Here is a 23142-nt window from a genome sequence, read left to right on the forward strand (position 1 = left end):
GCACACACACACACGAGAGAGAGAGAGAGAGAAACAGAGAGAAACACAGAGAAAGAAACACACACAGAGAGAAACACACAGAGAGAAACACAGAGAAAGAAACACACACAGAGAGAAACACACAGAGAGAAACAGAGAGAGAGAAACAGAGAGACACAGAGACAGAGAGAAACAGAGAGAAATAGAGAGAGAGAAACAGAGAGAGAGAGAAAAGAGAGAGAGAGAGAGAGAGAGAAACAGAGAGAGAAACAGAGACAGAGAGAAACAGAGACAGAGACTAACTGACTGACAGACTGATGATGACAGGGATGACACTCACCAGAATATTGGCAGCAATGACATCAGGATCATCACAGACAGATTCCACAAAGAATACCTGGGCACGCAGAGAAGGCATGACAAACCCGTCAAAACTGCCAGGCTGTTAACTGAAGCACAGGCTCATCCTCTCCACCCAGCTATCACATCTTTAGGATCTGCTTCATAAAGTGGCCTTCAAGGCCTCTTCATTTAAAAACAGATCTAACCACATCTCCTAGCTCTAAAATATACAGGCCAACTAAAGGCCACAGAAAGGATCTAACAGAAAACACTCAAGGATCAGGCATATGCCCTGAGAGGACAAACTCAGATATCCAAATCTTGAACTCAGCAGAGTCAGGTTCCACATTGCTATCCCTCCACCCTGGTCTCCACTTTCACTCCCCTCTTCCTCCAGCACAGAGTTAGAACTCACCTTGAAGGCATTCTGCTTGGCAAAGTTCAAAATCATGTCCCTCCTCTCCCGAGTGGTATTGGTGGCATCAAACACCTAGACAGAAAGCACACAAAGTAAATGAATCAGAAGAAAAGAAAGAGAGATCACCCAAGGCTGACTCTAGATGGGGCTGAGGAGTCAGGATGCTGGAAGAGTGGACATGAAGAACAAAGGAGACAAGGCTTACCGCGATCTGCCCACTCTCTTCAGTAAAATAGGCCTTAACATCTTCCAGTGCCACCAGGGCACACTGTCTGACATGAGAACAAAGGAAATCGGTGAAAAGGGAGCTAAGACCAAGCAAGGCCAAAGACAAACACAATTGTAGGAATCACTTCACACTCAGTATCTTTCTGGTTGTATTGTTTGCCCTAACTAATCTTTCAGTTTTTCCATGGAGTTCATACACCACCCTACAACGTTCCCCCTGTCCAATTCATGGGACTTCTACCTCTTTAGGCAACACATAAAATCATCTTCTAGAGTCCTGCCTGCTACCCACTCAACCTAAGCTGGTCTTTCAATCTAGTAACTCCCCTTAAAATCCCCTCAATATATTTCCTGAGAAAAAACAGGACCCTAACACACTCAATCTCACAATTGCCTAAAAACAGTTGATTTAAGTCAGGCCTTTTTTTTAAAAAAAAAAAAAAAAAAAAAAAAAAAAAAAAAAAGACTCACTTGCGGATCTTCATAGCCTCTTCGTTGTCATGTCGAAAAAAGTCATAAGACTGATAGGACCTGACTGCTTCACGTCGATACACCCCAAGGTTAAACACTGCAGCAAAAACAATACAATGGCCCAACTAAAGGAGACTTCTTGGCTTAACAGAGTGGCCAGTGGGACAGAAAAAGCACCATGTATGTTGAAAACAATACCAAATTAAGAAAAGTTGGGTTAAAAGTCCTGGCTTATGAGAAGAGCTGAGTTTCTACCTCCTCAACTACTGTTTCACAAGAACACCATTAAGGCTCAAAAACATGACAAGGATTTTGAGACACCACCTTCTCATTTAATTCTGAATACTTTTTACCAAAGGTATTCCATCAAAACTAGGATGGTCTGCCTGGGCCTTGAGCAGACAAGTCTAGGGACAGGGGACACATTCAGCAAATGAAGAATCAATCTTCATTTTTATCAGAAACATTATATGACCTTGATGCTAAGAAGACTAAGTCTCTCAGAAACCTGTGAGGCCCCATAACTAATCAACTCCCCCAAAGAATGGCCTGCACCTACCTTTGGTGGGTACTCCAATCCAGTTGAGGTAGCGTGTCAGCTTCTTGGACACATAAGTTTTACCCCGGGCTGGCAAGCCAATCATAACAATGAGTGTTGGGGAGTTGGTCATATAGGAAGCCCACGCTAAAAGAAAAGCAAACAGGTAGAGCTAGAAAATGACAACATGGCTCATGAGGGTTATACACTAGATGAGAAGTTTCATAGTCACCAACTATTTTAATCCTCATAAACCTAGAGGGCGAAGGTCCAGGAAGGGTAAGAAGGCAAACTGAGGCTTTATTTAGTATATCCTCTTGAAACAGAGTTAAAGGGTCATGTAGGCTTCCATAAAGTACCCATATCAAGGCATTTCTTTCCCAGGTCTTTAGAGAGATTCCCAGGATGAGAAGTAATAGTGTACAGGATTAGGAAGAGAGAGAAAGCCTAATAACACTGTAGCTATGGTTCTACTTACCCCAAATGGGCTGGCTTTAAAATAGATCCCAGAGGTTTTCCCTTGAGGACCCCACCCATCTCTCCAGAACCTCAACAAGATTTTGATGGTCTTTCAAAGAACAAACAAAAAACAAACAAACAAAAGAAAAACACACCCTGCCTCAATTTTTTTTGGCAACAACACTCAGGTCATGAGCTCCTCCTTTACTTTAATTTCTAAACTACAGATTTTTGGTCGGCAAAGCCTACAGGGTAGAAGTTTGACTAGACTCCATAAAGGTTCAGGATCAAACACAAGGGCATGGAGGCTTGCCTGCCTCAACAGCTCATATAAAAACAAGATGACTGATGAGCAAGACAGTTGTTTTACTTACCTTTCTGTTGTAATAATTATTTTAAAAAGTGGCCTCTGGTCATGCCGACTATCTAGGTTGCTGCGGCTCTGCCTAGATCAGCCGCCATGTTGCAGGGCCAGAAACCACGTGCGTGTCGCAGCTAGAAACAGCCAGCCAGAGACACTAGTCCTGCCACTCAGGAGATGCCAGCATGGGAGATGGCTCTGCCAGTCTTCCATGCTGTCTCTGCAAGGTTGGGCATTGCCCAGACTATCCTGCCAACCACATGGGCTCTGTACAGATGAGACTCTAATGCTTAGATTATCCAAAGGTTTATATATTTGGTAATGATTAATAACAAGATGCCCATACAATCTGAAGTGTAACCCAATACCCAACCTAGATATACCAACTACCTTTGACTGCTACAGACAAGCGAACATCAGCCTCCATGTCCCTCTCTCTCATTCTCCATCTCTCCCTTAGCTCCTCCTCTTCCTTTCCTCTTCCTCTCGTTCCTCCTCCTCTTCCTCTCTTTACTCTTCCCACCTTAGCTTCTCCTACACCTTTCTATAGTAACTAACTTATTTCAGGAATGCTCATTTACAAATTTAAGTTTCCCTGGGTTGTGGGCTTAGAGGACTAATGACTTGTACAACACACAAATTAGTCAAGTATCAACCCAGCACTGGAAGCATATCCGTGCTTCCCAGACAGTTTTTCTCCCAACAAGAGGCCTTTTCAATGTGCTAAAGGAACTGGTTCTTCCCTGTTCATGCTGCCACAAAGCAGTGGTAAAGAAAAGACCTGCATTTGTGCCTGGTCACCTCTTTCTTGAAGTCAAGACCCAAACTGAGGTTATCCAAGAACGCTTAAGCTGAATGCTCTCTCCATGGAGAAAGACCATACATAGACAACAAAGGGAAAAAATGCACCCAAAGCTTCCTCCTGGCACCCTTTAGCAACAGGACCATCACCATGTGCCAGGAGGGTGAGAACGCCTCTGAGGTTAAGCATCTCTAAAGCTGCAATGAAGCTGTTCTCACTGAGCCAGAAACTAAGGCATCAGGGCATTTCACATACATGCGCACTACAAACGGTCTGCATTCCCCAAAGACCTGAAATCATTATATCATGTGCATTGCTGCTGTGACACTTCCCCTTTTGCAGGAAACATGAGAAGAAATAAGCTAAAAAGAAGATGTGGCCTACTACAATTTGGGAGGACAAAGGCACCCACCTACAAGATACTCACAAAAGGTTCTTTAAGACCCACATTTCAGAACCAACTGGGCTGTTCCCTGCTTTGAAGACGTATACTTCAATCTCTTTAGGCTGTTTGCTTTACTTTGCTAAATAAACTTCTGTTTGAGCATTCTATTAAATGTCTCTTGACTGAAGTCTTTCCTTCAAAAAGAACTAAGAGACCACTTACTGAGAGTCCAACCCCCTGTTGCATGGGAGATACTGTTGACTCTGAACAAGGAGCTCTACCAAGACAGGTAATGGAGCAGCATAAGCAGTTTTCATCTCTGTCCAAACAAGGAGCTTAGAGATGAGTAAACAGCACCATATAGCCTCTGTGGCCTAAGTCACTGAGCACTGACTCCTAGCAGGCCAACAGCCTTACCTGGCATCAGGCTGGAGTAGTAAAACCCCTGAGTCTTCATGTTCTCCAGCTTAAGGCATACTCCTCTGGATGTGCAATGATTTGGCACATCAGCTGCACTTAAAGGCCTCTCTGCCACATCTTCCAGCTCATTAGCCACTTTCCCCAAAGGTGCTGTTTCCCTCCCCAGGGTTTAGATCGAATGCATGCTTAGCAGCTGCTCTAAAAAAAACCAGGGAGTGGTTGCTCTATGCTCTACCATACTGGACAAAGAAAGCTAAGTACAAAAGAAAACACAGGGCTGTGCCACAGGAACTCCATACTCCTACTCTTCAGCACCACAGCACCAGCCTCAGTCTAGGACATGCATAGAACACACACACACACACACACACACACACACACACACACACACACACACACACCTGCCATAACCAGGGCTTCTCAACTTCTGGGGAAAAAAAAGAAAGAAAAATAAAACAAAACTAAACAACACTTCCTCTCTCAAACTGTCACCCTGTTAAAACTAGGAACATGGTTTCCTATCTGTTGAAAAAGCAAAAGCACCACCTAAGTTTGAATAGAGGTACTTCCAACTGATGGACCTGGTGACACTGTGACAGTGTTTCTTAAAGTGGAAAATGGTTTCAACCCTGAAATTCTTTTTGTCTTCTTTATTTGAAATTAAACTGGCTTTATCTAGATTCAACTCAGTTTCTCTTTATAAACTTGCTTAGTCAAAATGACAGCTTGACAGTCTCTTTCATATAAATGGGAAAACTAAAGCCTAGGGAAGGGAAGAACTTGGCCCATAGGACCACAAGAAAGTCAAGGTCAGGCTTCTTAACCACACTACTGATCTCATGACTGCTATTCAGCCTAATCTGCTGGTTCTTGGCCCTCACATTAGCACCTGACAAAAGGTCCCATGGAAAGCATGACTGTGTTCTCCATGCTTATCTGGGAGAATGTCTAGGCGAGTAATGGTTCCTGGTCTTCTTGTGGCCAAGGACCTTTTCCATTATCAACATTAAATGAGCCCGGCATTTTAAAATATGCAACCCATAAGGCATATATCATTAATATCATCTTAATTTTATTCATTAGGACTTTCAAACCCTGATTGCTTTCTGCCATCTGACTGATAAGCATGAAATAGTAGCTACATACTAGAAAACTGGTGGTTTTTTTAAGCAGTGTAGCTATAGTCAGTAATACCCAACCTCCAGCAAATAGATATCTTGAGGCACTGAAAATTCAAATAACACATTTTCAATGTGGATGAAGATTCTACTGAGTCTATCACACTCCTTTTACTTCTGTAAGAAAAGCTGTTGATATGAGCAGCTAGAAGTATTAGTGTGTTCATTGAAGTGTTCTGTATGATAGTGAAAAGTTTCACACAATTATTGGCTGAAACTCACACAGTGTAGAAAGGTAAAACTGGATTTACCAACATGAAAAAAACAAAGAGTCCAAAGTAGAGTAAACTCTTTATAAGGAAATGGTAACAGAAGAGTGTGTATATCATGAGTTCACCTATGTTTGTAATTAAACACCTAAAAGAAGTGAATCCAGCAAAGACAGGAGAGACTGGAAGAGCTTTTACCTTCCATGTTTTCTTCGTGCATTACTTGAGCTTTTCTAAACCACGCTGCTTTTGTATTTAGGAAAAAATACATCTGTCTTCTCCAAATCTACTAGCAATGTTTTTAAAATAAATAAATAAACAAAAGCTGAGAAAGAGAGAAAGGACTTAATAAAGAAAGCATATATTTGTAACCTGTTATACAGAAAGCAACAGACAATCGAAGATTCCAGGAGCACTAAGAGCTGCAAGTCACAGAAAGGGAGTGTAACGTGGAAGCTTGCCTGAGGGTTTCTGTTTCTGTTCTACTTTTCATTAAGACTGAAATCAAGCTTACATGTAAACTATTGGTAATTTAAGTTTCCTTTTGTATCATTTTTGTGCAAAACTGTCTAATTTGAAAAATGTAGGTTATGAAAAATAAATATTTAGGCACTGTTCAGAAAGAAAGAAAGAAAGAAAGAAAGGGAGGGAGGGAGGGAGGGAGGGAGGGAGGGAAGGAAGGAAGGAAGGAAGGAAGGAAGGAAGGAAGGAAGAAAGAAAGAAAGAAAGAAAGAAAGAAAGAAAGAAAGAAAGAAAGAACAAGACAAGACAGACAGACAGACAGACAAGCATATAAGACTCTGCTCTCAGTGGTCTCTGGAGCCCTCCCCTGGGTACCTTGAACATACCCCATCCAGCACTCCTGTAATCCCAACCCTGGAACAACTCAAGTCCCAAAGGCTGCTTTGAAGGTTTTGGCTCACTCACTACAGTCATCTTTTTGCCTGAGGTGAAATCAGTCACTTCTCAGATTCAGAGTTAGCAAGCAGGTGTAAAGAGCTGGAAGGAGACAGGAGTTGTGCTATAAATAAAGCAACTCAGGCAACCAGGGAGTCTATAACAAGGCAGGGTCTCAAAACAATGCAAATAGGGTGAGCCTGAGTTTATCACCTTAGAGAAGGTACTTACCCTGAGTGAGATTCTTAAAAAAGGACACGGCAGCAAAACAGAATAGGTGCCTATGAATCTGCTCTCCTTAGTAAGATGGATGAGAACAAGATGTCTCTAAGAATCAAACTGCCAAGTCTCTGTGCACAGCAGAGAAAAACAAACTGTATTCTCCTAAGGATCTCACAATCTCATGGTCTAGCCATGACGTAAGAAAGATAGGTACAGAAATGACAATTCAGAGTCCTTTAGTTGGGTAGAAAAAGCAGTTTTAAAAGAGTAGAGATTAGACCAAAAAAAAAATCTGGAGCAGGGATGAGTTTAAAGATTATGATGCAATGGAAAGCCCTCGCAGAGCTCTGGAAGCAGGTGGGAGTGGCTACTGGAGTGGCTAGCTGAGTGAGTGGCTAGTTGAGTAGCTAGTTGAGTGAGTAGCTAGTTGAGTGAGTGGCTAGTGGAATGGCTACTTGAGTGAGTGGCTAGTTGAGTGAGTAGCTAGTTGAGTGAGTGGCTAGTGGAATGGCTACTTGAGTGAGTGGCTAGTTGAGTGAGTAGCTACTTTAGTGGAGTGGCTAGTTGAGTGAGTGGCTAGTTGAGTGGCTAGTTGAGTGAGTGGCTAGTTGAGTGAGTGGCTAGTTGAGTGAGTGGCTAGTTGAGTGAGTGGCCAGTTGAGTGGCTAGTTGAGTGAGTGGCCAGTTGAGTGAGTGGCTAGTTGAGTGAGTGGCCAGTTGAGTGGCTAGTTGAGTGAGTGGCTAGTTGAGTGGCTAGTTGAGTGGCTAGCTGAGAGCAAGGCAGAGCTAGAGGGCTGATGATAGGAACTAGCTCTTTCTGAAGTCCACTCCCACCCTTCTCTGCTGCCTTTTGGACTACATAGCCTAGTAACTAGAACACATTCCTTTTAAGAGGGACACACTGGATCAGAACAACTAGGTAACAATATTGTCAAATAATAGTATACGCTCTTCACTGAAAAGATGATTCTTTACAGGGCTTTTAATTAGGAGATGCTGGCAGCATTTAAATGTAAGTCTACTTATATGTAATGTTTCAAGGTAGATACAAAAGGTAGAGTCATTTGTAAAAAATGACAGCAGCTATGTCCAACATTCATCTCAGCACCTGTCTATATGTACTTCTTTATCTCTCACATCATTTCTGGGAGAAGGATTTACTCTGTTATGAAGTCTAGAGTGTCTCCACTTTATAATGGAGTAAACTAGGTTAAGAGTGACAGTGTCCACCTGTAATCCTATCACTCTGGATCTAAGGCAAGAAAATGACAAGTTTAATGCCGATCTGGGTTACAGAGTGAGACACCGTCAAAGCAAGAAGGGAAGGAGAGGAGAAGGTAAAAGGGCACAGAGAGAGGAGGCTTGCTTCCTTATAGATTAAACCGAGGAAGAGAGAGCTTAAGCAAATTGTTTAAGGGTACATAGCAAGGGAACAGCAAAACCACCATCCGAACCCCGAAAGTCGGACCGAAGGGACTATAATCAAGCACCATGCTGTAAGTTTACTCATGAGGCAGTCTGCCATAGGTGGTAGCTTCTTGCCCTGGCAAGCAAAGGAGACCCTAACGAGAGAGATGTGCCAAGCTCAGTATTATAACTCCATCAATCCAGCACATGCCTCTCCATAAAGTGAGAACTGACCAGAGGTTCCCAAAGGAAGAGTGCTAGAAGGCTCCTGAGGTTTCCCGAAATATCTGAGGACCACTGCCTCAGATTGCTAGGGAAGTGTACAGCCTTGCTTAGGAATGTAGAGTCAAGGGGACAAGGAATGATGCCTCATTCCCCTGCCACCAGTTCTGCCACCTCTGTACATTAAAATGCTTGTGTGAAAGAATCTGCAAAACCCCAAAGCTAACCCTGTAAGAATTTCAAGCAGCAGACACTGTGAGTCACATGTCAGAGCTCACTCGCTTCAGGGCCGGGAGGAACAGGATAAGTGCTAGCTCTCACCTGCCAGGTCTCAAGTAACCCAGCCTTACTCTGAACTAAGTATGTATGGCTGAGCAAAACCTTGAACCCTTGTTCCTCTGCCTCCATCTCACCAGGGTTTAGACTATGGGTGTGGGCCACCACCTGGCTTCTGCCTTCAATGCATGCAATAAGTGTCACCTTCCAAGAACACAGTCCAAGAGATAAAGGGATTGAGAGAGTGACAGCCCCAGGTTAATCCTGTACCGTGACACCTGGCCATCCTATGTATAAAATAACTTGCTCTAGCTCCCCACATAACCTGATATGGGGCAAGAAGCCCCAAAGACACTAAGCCTTCTAGTTTGAGACAGGGAATTGCTCACTGTGGACTTTGTCTTAAGTCCTATGCCATGTGAGATACAGGCACACGTCTGTACTCAAGAGGTTAAAAGAGGAAACTTGTATGATGAGTCAGAGGCCAGCCCTGGGTTACACTGCAAGTACCTAGCAAGTTGGGGTTCTGTGGTAAGATCCAGGCACAAAATAAATAAAACATAAATTATCAGGCAAAGAATTACTCTCTACCCCCACAGAGCAAAACAGTCTAGGATACAAATACATTTCTGGGACAAAAATCCTAAGAGGGTCAGCAGTCAGTCACTCTTTACCAGAACTCACAGCATTTCTTCCCTGCCCTGCGGAGATTGGAGGCGTGGGGTTTATAGCTGCCGCTATCTTCTGCAGAAAATGTACTATTCCCAGACATGGTAGTTCTTCAGGAGGCACCTGGGAAGAGAGAGAAAATACAATAGAAAGAAGGGAAGGAAGGTGTCCCTAAAAAAAAAAAAAAACGATTCGGAGGATTAGTGTGATACAAGGAAGCGGCCCCTACCCAGATCCAGGTCAAACACTTGTTCTTGGCTAAGTCACAAACCTGACTCCTCCACGATACAACTGCACCCCAGCTTTGCGTTAATTTGCCGACGTTCATATATCTCAAACCCAGCAAGCCCTCCAACCATCTTAATAAAGCAGATTTTCCTATCATGATTACTTCGTCTTATTTTACAGAATTGACAAATGAAGATAACCAACCAAAGTTGTTCCAGTTTCTTGACCCGACAATAAGAATTAAGAAGTTTTAAGAATATAGAAGTTTTAAGAATATAGGTCTTAGTTTTAAGAATATAGACAGAACAGAGGTGGCCATCAGAAGAGAGCTGGAGGTGGGGTTAGATCAAGTCCACTATCAAGAAAGCAATCCCAATCCAAAGGTAAAACTACGTCTTGAAGGAGGAAGGGAGGGAAGGCGGAGGGACAGAGGGAAGGAGAGGGAGAGAAGGGGAGAGAGAGGGAAAGAGGGGGAGGGGGGAGAGGGAGAGAATGTGAATGAATTTGGGAATTGTGGTGAGAGGGACGGGTGAAAGCACATTCTAGGAAGGAAGAACTGTGGTGGAGCTGAGATAGCCCTCGCATGTTACGTTCTCTGACGTTCTCTGCTCTCCAGCCTCCCTGCCCTTTCCTATCCATCCCCTAGGGCGCAGCGGAAGTAAATGACTTACTCACCGTTACCTGCAAAATAAGCCTTGGGTCCCGGTACCAACTAGGGTGAGAGAGACTGGGGCTCACTTCTCAAACCCCGATACCAAGGAGCTCAAAAGATTCCATTTTTTAAAAAGAGACAAAGAAGAAAAAAAGAAAGAAAGAAAGAAAGAAAACCCGTGCACGGCTCCTGGCCTGACAGCCAATTCTGCAGTCCCCACACGGCAGCTGTGGCTCAGCGTCCCTGCAGGGCTGCTCGCCCAGGAGCGTCACCGGGGCTCCACTTGCCGAAAGCACCGTCGCTCTGCACCTTAACCGCGCCCGTGCGGCACCCCAGCCCCCGCGTTCCAGACCACTCGATTATCGCTCACCCTAAGACCTGTCCTATTCGTCCTCCTTGCTGTAGACCCGGTGTCGCCACCGGATCGCCGGGAACCGGAGCTGGCAGACAGACTGAAGAAGTCCCGGCTCCTGGGGGGGGGGGGGGGGGGGGGATTGGGGAGAGTCACGTGGGGCGCTTGGTCCCGCCCACCCTCGCGTCAGCCCTCACCTGGAGGCACGCTGGACCAATGAAGCACCTGCAGACCAGGGGGCGGGCTCCTGGGGTCTGGGAGGACCTGTGACAGCCTAAGGCTGTCAGCTCCTGAAGCAGCCGACCCAGTGGAGCTTGGTGGCACTGTTGCTTGGGAACAAATCTGAAGCTGAAGGCGGGGTTAATTAAAAGCCTTCCTTTTTTTTCCCCCTTATTCTCGCGAGACCTGTTTGGGCTGACATCTTGCGTGGGAGTGACTGGTGAAAAATGAGGATTAACGCCTTCGTTCCTGAATCTCCAGCTAGACTAGGTTCTGGGAGGTCGAGGTCGGCTTTCAGAGGTGCCTTGCTGGCTACCAGAATGCAAGAGCTAACTACAACATATGGTCAGGATCCTGGAAGCTACGCAGCCGGGAGCTGCCCAGTCACCTTTCCAGGTGACTCCAAAGCACGTTCCTTTATTGCCTCCCGCAACCCTGGACCCAGGCTATGTTATCTGGGGTCATTCTTGGAGAGCCAAGGAGGAGAGCTGCACCCGCTCCTGGAGTAAGGGTGGAGAGGGGCCAGATTTGCTGTCATTGGTTCACAGCCCATGCTCTTGCAGTGGGGTTTACATACTCCAGAACTACTTTTCAAAGTCACTCCCCCAGCCCACCATTGGTGCCTGGTTGACAGTCCACAGTGGGGAGGGGGGACTTGCTGCTTTAGCTAAATGATGGGGGGTGGGGAGGCCTAGAGTTGCTTTTACTCGTTCCTTCTTTACCCGGGAGTCAGGTCATCTTCCACACAACCCAGGTATGCGTTTCACAACCCCCAGCGTGTTAAAGCGTGCCGCAAACTGTCATTCTTCGGAGTTTACTGCACACCTTTACTGGGCTCAAGGCAGTCTCGGGCTCGGCGTCCAACATTGGAAACTGACTAGCTAACTGGTTAGCTCTCCTCTTCCCCGTCCGTCGCCGGTCTCTCGGCCACAGCGAGGACTGCATTCCCAAGCTACGAGGAATCGAAGTGGAATCCGGATGACAAGGGTGAACCCCGCCACCCCTCGAGTGAGGCAATCGCCCCAGGCACGGCGGCTGACCTCATACAGTCTTTCTGGGGTGGCTGGCAGATGGACGCTTTCAAGTTCGTCTCACGGGACTCCGATCGTCCCGTCTAACTTGGCCTCAATGAATCAGTTCGGTGCAACCGCGAACCCCGTCAGCAGCTTGACTACTGACTGGCCGGTCCTTTGACCTGCCTTGGCATTTGTTTACCTTCCCGACGATGAGTCTGCTTTGCCTGGTGTTTGGGAGGCAGCTTTCATCATTTCCGACCTCCCTGCAAGGTGACATTCTGCTCTGCTAGACTCGGGAACTCCTTCCCCCGCCCTCCGCCCTCCTCCCTGGAGCATAAATGCTGCCGAGGCGAAGCTCGCCTCACCGGAGCGCTCACCCGCGGCCGCCCTTAGCACTTTAAGAGCCCGCGCGTTTGTTTGGTTGCTTTTTTTTTTTTTTTTTTTTTTTTTTTTTTTTTTTTTTAAAGGTTGAGTCCGAGTCCCTATCGAGGTGTCGCGAGAAGCGCCCCAGCGGCTACTTCTCGCGATGTTTGGAGGCGCGAAAGGCGGCCATTTTGGGGTCCCCCCCGCTGGTTGCTCCGGCGCTGTCCCCCAGGCTGTGGCTGGGACCAAGGCTGGCCCCGCAGGAGGCCGGCCGGCCGACACTATGTGGCGGCTCCGCTGCAAGGCCAAGGGTGGCACCCACGTTTTGCAGGGTCTTTCCAGCCGGACCCGCTTACGGGAACTGCAGGGCCAGATCGCCGCTATCACCGGCATCGCTCCGGGCAGTCAGCGAATCCTCGCCGGCTACCCACCGGAGTGCCTGGATCTCAGCGACCGGGACATCACTCTTGGGGACCTGCCCATCCAGTCAGGTATGGGCAACCGGCTGCGGCCGGGGAAGTCTTGGAGGACGTTGAGGGGAGAAGAGTGAAGCCACTAAGGCCGAGTGCCGGTGTGACAGCTAGGGGCTTCGAGGACCAGAACTCCCGGAAGGCCGGGGCAGGTGTCAAGTCATTTACCTGTGATTTAGAGACCAGCCTGGAGTCTTGAAGCTCCCTGTTCCGCAAGCCTGCTTCCCGGTCATTCGTTTTCTCTGCTTTCCCAAAGGACAGCAGGACCCTTTTCCCTGACAGGATGGTTCTTTTTTCCCTAGCCTGATGAGCAGGTCAGCAGTTGAGATACCGATTTTTTTTTTTTTTTTTTGTCTTAGTTTTCCCTCAGTTAACTTGTTTTTAGTTTGTCCCATATACACTTGGACGTGTTTTTACTGTAGAATTAACCGACAGCAGTTACTCGTTCCCAGTGTTAGAACTTGAACGTCGGTGTTGACCATTAAAAGCTTTCCATTTTGTGTCAGGGCCCCTCGAACCGACAAATGGGTATAGTCATGCGAAGTGCAAGAACACCCAGGTGACCTACCTAGTCTGTGGAGATCATCTGAAAGATTCGGTTTTAAGTTGAAATGCAACGCGAAGCATTGCGTTCTGGTTTCCTCTTTCTGAAGACACAGTGAACCAAACACAGACACAGAGTTACTGCCTCTTGTTGTCAAAGTTGTGTTCTCCTTGGTAACCTGCTTTAAACTTTTAACTCATTTGGTTTTTAAATTTACTGAGTTGGCTAATAAACACCCAATCTATAATTTCCTCTGCAGTTCTGGATTTGTTTTATTTTTAACAGGTGACATGCTGATTGTTGAAGAAGACCAAACCAGACCAAAAGCTTCACCTGCGTTTTCCAAACATGGTGCTCCTAGTTATGTCAGGGAAACTCTGCCTGTGCTTACCAGAACCGCAGTCCCAGCAGACAACTCTTGCCTCTTTACCAGTGTGTACTATGTCGTTGAAGGAGGCATCTTGAATCCAGCTTGTGCCCCTGAGATGAGACACCTCATAGCACAAATTGTAGCCAGTGATCCAGACTTGTATAGTGAGGCGATACTGGGAAAAACAAACAGAGAGTACTGTGATTGGATCAGAAGGGATGATACTTGGGGGGGAGCAATTGAGATATCAATCCTGTCTAAGTTTTATCAATGTGAGATATGTGTAGTAGATACACAGACAGTCCGAATTGATCGTTTTGGGGAAGATGCGGGATATACCAAAAGGGTTCTGCTCATCTACGATGGCATTCACTACGATCCACTTCAGCGGAATTTCCCTGATCCGGACACCCCTCCTCTGACCATTTTCTCCTCAAATGATGATGTTGTTCTTGTGCAAGCACTGGAATTAGCTGATGAAGCTAGAAGAAAGAGACAGTTCACTGATGTAAACCGCTTCACCCTGAGATGCATGGTGTGTCAGAAGGGCCTCACTGGACAAGCCGAAGCAAGGGACCATGCCAGAGAGACAGGCCATACCAACTTTGGAGAGGTGTGATCTGTTCATCCGAGTTGGAGCCTACTACCTCACAGATCCAGAAGGCTCTGGGTTTTCTAATAAGCTATTCACAACCCTACAGAATAGAACCCAATGCTTGGACCATCCTTTTTTCTTAAACCAGTATGACTGACACTGAAATTCCTTGTTAAGATTAAAATCAGTGTGCAAGTTTACAGATGTGTGTCTACACTAGTGGCATGCCCTCTTTCTACTGGGGTGTCGGAATAGGTGGTTTTGGCCACTTCTGATGCTAACCCAAAGACTGGATTGTATTATAAACCAGCACCCAGCAGCTTTAGCTTATAGAAGAAAACATATTTTAGGTAATGTGGAAAGCCTTGTGGAGGGCCACTGGACATATACCACAGTGTCTCCAGTAGTTGATTCCTTTTAATAACTTTGAATGAGTTAGTAGTTTCTAAATTCTGAATTGATTCATCAAATGAAGATACTCAGAATTGTCAAAACTTTTTATATTGCAATTTGGTAGACTTCATAAGTGTATCTAACTACTTGCAAGTACATTAAATGCAATTTTACAGGGATAAGTATATCCCTTGAGAATGTTATCTAAAACAGGGATTGGTATGATCCTGTTGAGATTTCTAGTGTATAAAAGTAGAATGTGTAAGGGAAAAGGTGCCTGAAGCAGCTTATTGAAGCTTTAAAAGACTGTTGGCCTTGTGTTTTAATGCAATTCATGTGTTGGTGTTTGTCACAGTAGATTTTTTTTTAATGAAGCAGGGTATGCTTTTTTAATTGCTGATTTAGTTTAAAATCCAAGAAGTATCTTGAAAATTTGAGTGTCTGGTTCTTTTGCTTTTTAACATATAAGTTTTTCTGGAGGGATTTGATCTCCTCGGCTCTTCAGCTCAAAGCACTTCTTACAAACAAGTCTTCCTCTAAAGTGTCAATGGCGTGCTTTAGTTCCCTGAAAATCTTTTTTGTAGATAACAGTGTTCATAGTTCTACTATGATCTTTTGGATATTCCACATTTCTGCAAGTTAGTACTTTGTTCATCTGTGATCTTTGACTTTCAGTTTTTAAATAATTGATTTGGTTTGTTTCACTTACAAAATATACAAAGTTTTAAAACCCTTGCCTTATACAGCTCTCTCAGAATACTGCTGCCTAGTGTCAGGTATGTAGCCATTTGCTGGATGGGTTGATCCTCAAGGCACGTGCTCTCAAAACTTAGCTTCACTATAGAATCTTCCAGGTAAAGTGTTCTACCTCTTAATTCTTCTAAAGATCAGGGATGCTAAGTTATAATTTGTTGTATATTCTGTCATACGATGTAAAGAGGCATACTGTTGTGAGGTTTGGTATCTTGATCTCTCTCATTCATTAAATATCTCAGAGAACCATTGACATACTTTAAAGCACTTACATCTTTCCATGATTCTTCTTAGCAAATGTTTTAAAATCAAAGTCAACCCTAAGCCTTTTATGTGGTAATGATGATTGTCAAATTAAGGAATGTTAGCGTGAACAATTTAGAAAGTTCCTTTAAGGACAGTTGAACAATTCACAAAGTATGCTTCAATCATCAGATGACATTCTTTCTTGGGTTGAGACAAGGTCTCCCTATGTGTTTCTTGCTGGCCTGGAATTTGCTATATAGACCAGGCTCCTCCAACTCGAAGTGATCCTTTTGCCTCTGCCTTCTGAGTGTTGAGATTACAGGTGGGGGCCACCATACCTGGCCAGATGACTTTTCTTGAATACCCTTTGTGCACATAGTCAGGCAGGCAGTGGCATTATTATAGTAATATAAATTGAAAATGTTTAATTTTCTTTTTTTAAACTGAGCCTTAAAGATAGTACTAGTGAGCTTAGGATGCTGAGCGTTTGGTGTTCATGACATGTAAATGACTGTCACAGAAGTCTCTTTGTACTTGTCATCTAGTTTAGATTTTTTAAAAACTCTTGTTTCCTCTATAAAATATTTAATTGAAAGCTGTACATTCAGAATGTAACACTGGGTTCTGCATTGTATTTATCAAGCTTGCCTTCCTTCCTTACCACTTGAGCATCCAAATTCAGTATCTCTAAACTTTGGATCCAGAAGTTTGTTCATGCAACAAGTATTTATTGAATAACTTATAATGTGCCAGGCATGTTCTATTTTTTGAAAATAAATTCCTGTCACTTTAAAATTGAGTCTATATAATGTACAGAGGATTTGTTTAGTAAATGTAAAGAAGTAGAATGAGCACTGGTATCTTAAAATCAAATCTTTGTTCTAAGTGTTATTTGTATGTCTTGTTTAGTATTTATTTAGGGGATTGTTTCTTATTCTATTTTATCTTTCACTTGGTTTGTCCGGTTGCCAGGTAGACACTTGATAGTAAAATGGCTTTCAAAAAGACATTTTAATCATTTGCTGATATGAGAACTAGTTTTAGAGTAAGTAGTGTTTTTGTTGTGAAACATTCCAGGTGAAGCATTATATGCAAATTATTTCATTATTAATTTCTGTTCATTCCAAATACAAGCTGTTAAGCCTCACAGAATTTAAAAGTTTTGTTATATATTTTCCTGTATTTATTAAGCTCTTGAAATTATTGTGAGGAAACTCATTTTTAGAATTTTGAAAAAATCTGTGAATTTAGTTGCAGCAAAGCTAAAAGAAACTATGTCCTAATGAAACCCTTTCTGTTCAGTTTTTGCCTATCCTACAAGAATTTTTTTTAATTAAAATGAGTCTGTTTACATTAGTAGTAGAATATAAATTATGCTTTGCCCCCACTTCCGCAGTGTCCCCCACTCTTTTTTGGATTAAAGATTCAGTGTCTTTTTATAAAGATACCTTAGTCACAGCAGTAGTCCAAATTAATGTCCCTGGGAATTTCGTGATGTGACACCACATGGAGGCATCCGCATGCTACCACATCTTTTGCTAGTGATTCCTGGTTGATTTCTTAAAGCTCTCTATGAATGTCAAGTGGTCATAATCAAGTGGTCACTGGCCAGCCTAACCTTGTTGTTAGGAACAAATACTGTTAATGCCATTGGGATGCTCTATTGAGTTTAAGTCCCAGAAAAGTCAGAATCCCAAATTAACATTTCCCCCCACTCCCCACCCAGGTGTGCCCCTAACTGCTCCTGCCTGCTTACTTGTCTGGCTGGCTTCCTCCCTTCAAGCTTCCCTAGTTGAATTTTCTGTCTTTGTGGGAAAATTACAGTAGGATAGATGTGAAATTAAGCAACAATGATCCATACACACACACGTTATATATTTAAAAATCAGGTGGCCTTCTTAAATTTACATATATTAAAAATGACATTTTTCATGTGTTGAAACATCATTTGCAGCACTTTAAAAATTAGAGAATAAAAGTTTACATAGCTCTCTAGACGATCTTGAGGGCAGTAAAGATACAACCCTGAGCTGCTAGCAAGCAGCTCTCATAAGCTATTGCATCAGTATTTGTGTATCTCACTCACTGTTAGGATCATGGTCTGTGCCCTAACATAAGGAATGTTGTGTCTGTAATATGATCGTTAAAGAGTACATTCACCAAACCTTCCATTCATTTTAAGCAAGCTTATTTTGGAGAAATTGATTTTGAGTAAGATATGCAAGCAGTATTTGCAAACCTAAAGGAACACTTTATTCGAATAAGCTAGTTTGTTACTCAGAGTGCTAAGCATGGAACCAGGGCTTTCTGCTGCTAGGGTAAGTGCTTATTGATCAGCATTCCTGTCCCGGATGTTTTCTTAATACCTATTATAATGTGTCAGACATCCAACTCAATGAATATAAGACTGCCTTGGTTGTGGGAAAGGTTAGGTTGTGTTGTTGTTGTTTTTCTTTTTTCAAAAATTAGCTAACATTTTGTTTACAGTGCTTTGACTATTTTATTTGAAAAACAAAGTATTATGTTTACTGAATTATGGTGTGTTTTGTCTTAATTCATTCGATTTAAGGGTGTTAGCCTTCCCAAGGCATTTTAAGGTGAAAAGGATGAGTACTGATAAAAAGGAAATCCATAAGGCCATGAATACAAGCATCTTACGTGGTGCACCTTTTTACTTTTGTTTTGAAACACATGAACCTGTATATAGAAATTTAAGTATAGTGAATGTATGATTTGGTTAAGTTACAGGTAAGGAGGCTGAGAGTTTCCACCCAGATGATGTGGCTTGACTTTAGAACACATAATAGAATGTTGAGTTAAGTGCAACCAATCAATTACTTAAAGGACAAGGGTTGTCCGTCCACATTTGTGCCATTCGAGGTGCCACAGGAAGTGTGTTTGTACCAAATTATTTGTTTTCTTTAAGAATGCCTAATAAGTACATATAGCTTGTCAAAAGGATAAGAATGAAAAATAGTCTTATTGAGGCAGAGTTCCTTAAATAAGAAAATCACCAGTAAAGCCTGAAATACAGAGCTCAGAACATAATTTCAAAGGTATAAAAGAAGGCCAGACAGAAAGAGTTGTTTCCTTCACATATGAAAATGTGTTCTTAGTGTTACTTTCAGAATGTTCCCTGGTCGTTTGCCAGCAAGTTTCCAAGGTCGTTGCACTGCTGCTCTCTGGGAGATATCTAACTTCGTTTTATACAACTCATGATTTTGCCTTTGTTATTAAGATGCATTCATTTTATTTATGGTATGTTATTTTTCAATATCTAAATGTATGAAGTGACTTGTTTTAAATGAATAAATGAAGTGAAAACATTGTTGTGTGAGCATATTTTGGGATAAGGGCAAAGGGCCAGTAAAGAATACTACACTCAAGTTACATATTACCAACAGACTACAGCATGGATTTGTGTAACTGATTCCCAAGCCCTTCCAGTAGTTAAGTGTTTCTCTTTACTAATGCCAGAGGCACTCAGAATTTCCCTTCTCTAAATTTCTTTCTAAATCTCCTGACATTTAATTCAATAACCTTTGTGGATGGATTGTTTAATTGGAAAGGTTGGGTGTTCCTGATTTTACTAGAGTGGGATCTGGATGGGTTCAGATCTGTTTGAAGATAGTGGCTTCTCTGACCCTGGATAATGTTTCAGTGTCAGCAGCTAAACTCTAGAAACCATGAACTTGTTAGAATTGGCCAGAGTTTTCTAATTGACCTAAGTCCATAATCACACACAGCACACAAGAAACTAACAAGAATAGAAAGAAATTGAGGCCTTAATATTCTATTAAAACTCAAATCCTGTGTTATGTCTCCTGCATTATGAGTGATATAAGAAGTCAGTTGGTCTCTGCCATCTTGAAAAATAATTTAATGTTAGGTATAAAATAATTACAAAACAATTTCCTCCTTTTAAATGGTATTATGGTATCACACACACACAGACAGAATCAGGGTTTTTCCACATTAAAGTTTGGGAAAGACTATCTTGGATATGGTAGAGGCTGCAAAGCAGAACATCCATTTGTGGCAAATGGATACTTTTTGAGTTGGTAAAGAGACCTTACATCTTCCAGCCTGAAATTCATCAGTTAAAACCAGGGGAATCCACAAATATGCTTTGTTTTGAAATTGTGTTCTGAAATGGATGCCTTTGTATCTGTTGCAGTGGCATCAAGTGCCAGGTTACACAGAGTAACTAAATGTAACAGTAACTATAAATCAAACAAGAGTTGCCGTTCAGTTGAGAGTGTAGTGCACTCGGGTGTCAACCTACACTGTGTATATAGTCCTTGTTCAGTTCAGCCATCAAAAGTACCTTTCAGATGTTTAACGTCTCAGCCACCCAGTCTGGAATGGACAGATTTCTCCAGAAGAAATATGGCCCCAAGATGTTAGACATACCACACCATTCCTACCCTTTTCCTGTTCCAGACCTGGTAATGTGCCAAATTCTCTATTGCCTTTTTTGTCCTCCATTACTGCAGCAGAAGACTCAGCTGAATTTCCTGGTTCAACATTTCTACAAGTGAATGTCTGCGACATTTACCTTCCTTGTGATGATCAGCAGGCTACCACCATGAAATTTACAAAGGAGAGAGGGAAGGTGGCAGGAGGAGGAGGAGAGTAAAAGCGGGTAGCATGAACGTTTCTATTGGTGCCCTTCCTCCTTGCAGATATTGTACTAAATATCCACCCAAATTGTAGACCAAACTTGACAGTTAATAATAGAGTTTCGTATTTTGTTTTATGACTGAAATTACTTCCTACTGAGACTAGGAAATCTATGTTCCTTATGGTCTTTATTGAATTACTTCTCCTGGAACATGAGTATTACAGGAGAAACCAATCAAGTTCTTAAACCTCTAAAATATGGGACAGACTGAAGTATGACCTTTTGTAAAGGTGGCCCTCCCACGATGTTCATTTAATATCAAAACATCCAATTTGGGGACTTGTAGGAGGTGGCTTTTGTTTTGTTTTTTTCTTGAGAGTCTCACTCAGTAATCTAGGTAGGCTGCAGCTTGAGAACAGGATTGAGCTCTTCCTCCTGATAGGTTCCAAGTGCCAAGATTGTAGGCATGCATGCATTATCATGCCAGCCTGCAGTTCTGTTTTTCTTACTCTCAAAATGAAAACTGAGAAAACCTTTTTACTTTGTCTAGGAGAAGCTGAACTATTTCAGGTAAGCTGTTAATCCCTTCCTAAGGTCTACTTGTAGGGTGTGCTGTTCCCTATCAGGGTTAGAAAACTACAGATCCCCTCAGGGAGCAGTTTTCGAATGGTGCCGTTGTGTCAGGAACTGCCCTGGATGCTATATGCACTGAAAGGAAAAATGCGTTCAATGCTGTAAAGAAATAGAATGATGTGGGTCTCAGGAAGAGGACAATGTGAGATGAGGAGCAGCAAGTTCAAACTGTTAAGTCTGGGGAGAGCCTTTTAGAAAAACTGGCATGAAGGATGGATGCTAAACTGCAGAGGAATTAGTCCTTTAAAGAGTAGGAAGAGTGTCCCATCCAGCAAATGCAGCATCTGTAAACTCAGTAAGACGCAAGTCTTTTCCCGACCAGTACAGATGAGGGAAGAGGAAAGTAAGATGCTTTTAGAAATGGGCAAGGACCCAGATCTGTGCTGTCTTTGGCTACCTTAAGCCCTTAGTACACGTATGTGTGCAGATGTGTACATATGCATTTATCCTCAGTTTACTCTGTGTCGGCAGAGCCAATTCTGTTTGCTATTACAGTACTCCCAGCTCCAAATAAAACGCTGGGCATGAAACAAACATCTGTATATGAATAAATGAATATGAATAAATATAGTCAGAGTATAAAGAACTAGACATTGACTTTGATGTCTGTTATAGAGTCAGTGAAAGGACATAAAAGCATTCCAATGAGTCTTCAGATCTTTGTCTCAAAGGAATTTTATTAGCTCTCACTGGGAAGTCCAAGGGCTTTTGATATGACTAGAACCAGAGCTTCAAATAAAGTCATTGACTCTTAAAAACATATCATCATTGTTGTGTAAATTTCTAAATACTAGAAACAGAAAAGAGCCTAAAATGTATAATTAAAAATGCTCTGGAGGCTTTTCAACAGCAATCCTGGAAGCTAAAGACTTAAAACTATGTGGCCACGCTCAATCAAATACAAGGATAAAAATGAAAATATTTTCAGAGATACAGAATGTTAAGCATTTGTCCTTAGGAGATTAGTAGAGACTGCTGTGCCAAAAGAAAAGAGCTAACACAAGAAAGAAGGTCTACACTCCAGATAACTCAACAGAAAAGGGATTCATCCCAGTTATTGATGAAGATACCAAAATGAGACCCATTGAGCAGCTTGCAGAACAGTGGGCCCCAACTGCTGCAGGTCCGAAGTCTGGGGGAAATTTTTCTTTAGGATAAAACTGATAGAAAATATGAGGCATATGTTAGTGTGCTGAGAGGGAATTTACATGATGAGAGTGAAGGGTACAAAGATGCATAGAAAAGGAAGAGTGACCATATTCCATCTAATACCCCAACTGTCAACATGTGTGTAAGAGGAAACAGAGAGAGAATGGGCATGGATGGTGGCACAGATGTGATGGGAACAGAGTAGTGTATAAAAAACAAAGCTGCTTTCTTGCTCAGTAGAAAAAAGATATCCAAACCCAACGTATACACATAAACTCCAAATTTCCACAGCAGGTGGGTTAAAGAAACTTCCAAAAAAGAGATAGGGAAAAACCAACCCCTGAAAATTACTTAGCAATTAAATAGGGTCAGAAAATACAGTCTATTTTAGTTATATGGTTTAGTTTCCCTTCCTATTTGTCTTCGACTCATATACTTTGATGAAAGCTTGGTGGTTTGTAGCCAAATTTACAATGACTCTTTTGAATCCATTCCTATCTATGCTTTATTTAAAATCAGCACATTCCCCAGCCTCTGCTTGAACTGTAAAACTTCCCTGTCTGCCAGTATTTTAGAGGTCGCTGCACTTAGAACCCCAGCACATATTACCATGAAGAGAGAGGGCACCAAGTGTTTCCTGAGAAAACATGTTTCCTTTAAGAGAAAAGGAAGGGCCTGATGAGTGTGATGTGTGTCGAGCATGAAGAGTTTGGATGGAGGCCCACAGTTGTTTTGCAGTCTGACTTTGTAGGGAATCCTAAGGAGCCGATGTTATTTATTTTGATTTGAAGTAAGCGTAGATGTGTGTCCAGGCACACCTGCCCATATGTGGGTCACTTAAGTGACTTCCTTACTCACTGAGGAAGGAAATAGTAAGCTAGCTTTTAACTTGAAGGTGATAGCCATACCTCGGCAGTGTACCAGCAGGAACAAGGACTGAAAACAGAGGAGTCATGGAAGCTGATCTGTAATTGGGTGTCAGCACCAGATCCTCAAACAAGAATTCCCTTCCAACTATCAGCAATACCTCTCCCCAAACAAAGAACCTACTTC

The 23142-nt window shown here is 42.8% G+C and overlaps 2 protein-coding genes across 19 annotated transcripts in view; one reads left to right on the forward strand and one right to left on the reverse strand.

Moving 5' to 3' along the window:
• Positions 1-11965, reverse strand: part of Pfkfb2 (6-phosphofructo-2-kinase/fructose-2,6-biphosphatase 2) — a 33332-nt gene extending 21367 nt beyond the window's left edge. For 5 of the 18 annotated variants that reach the window (XR_013112795.1, XR_013112794.1, XR_013112797.1 and 2 more), the window contains exons 1-7: positions 11759-11965; positions 9488-9605; positions 1998-2123; positions 1439-1535; positions 945-1011; positions 737-811; positions 320-376 (exon numbers count right to left, since the gene is read on the reverse strand). Coding sequence is in view for 11 of the 18 variants with exons in the window: in XM_076941110.1 (XP_076797225.1) it covers positions 320-376; positions 737-811; positions 945-1011; positions 1439-1535; positions 1998-2123; positions 9488-9605; positions 11759-11878 (660 nt within the window). In the remaining 7 variants the exon portion in view is untranslated. Of the gene's footprint in view, positions 1-319; positions 377-736; positions 812-944; positions 1012-1438; positions 1536-1997; positions 2124-4400; positions 4692-9487; positions 9654-10385; positions 10509-10732; positions 10833-10911; positions 11049-11758 lie in introns of those variants that run through there. The other 13 variants (XR_013112791.1, XR_013112792.1, XM_034512926.2 and 10 more) reach the window with 10 other exon arrangements.
• Position 11966: 1 nt separating this feature from the next.
• Positions 11967-19010, forward strand: Yod1 (YOD1 deubiquitinase). The gene is made up of 2 exons (XM_034512933.2): positions 11967-12803; positions 13612-19010. The coding sequence occupies exons 1-2, from the start codon at positions 12476-12478 to the stop codon at positions 14313-14315; spliced, it is 1032 nt and encodes a 343-aa protein (XP_034368824.1). The 5' UTR covers positions 11967-12475; the 3' UTR covers positions 14316-19010.
• The last annotated feature ends 4132 nt before the right edge of the window (positions 19011-23142 follow it).

The sequence above is a fragment of the Arvicanthis niloticus genome, chromosome 10 (assembly GCF_011762505.2).
Source record: "Arvicanthis niloticus isolate mArvNil1 chromosome 10, mArvNil1.pat.X, whole genome shotgun sequence".
Lineage (NCBI taxonomy): Eukaryota > Metazoa > Chordata > Mammalia > Rodentia > Muridae > Arvicanthis > Arvicanthis niloticus.

Excerpts from the sequence above, each read along its gene's own strand:
- Yod1 (XM_034512933.2), top strand. The coding sequence starts at position 12,476 with ATGTTTGGAGGCGCGAAAGGCGGCCATTTTGGGGTCCCCCCCGCTGGT. Across the intron at positions 12,804-13,611 it reads GGACCTGCCCATCCAGTCAG|GTGACATGCTGATTGTTGAA; the intron begins GTATGGGCAACC and ends TATTTTTAACAG.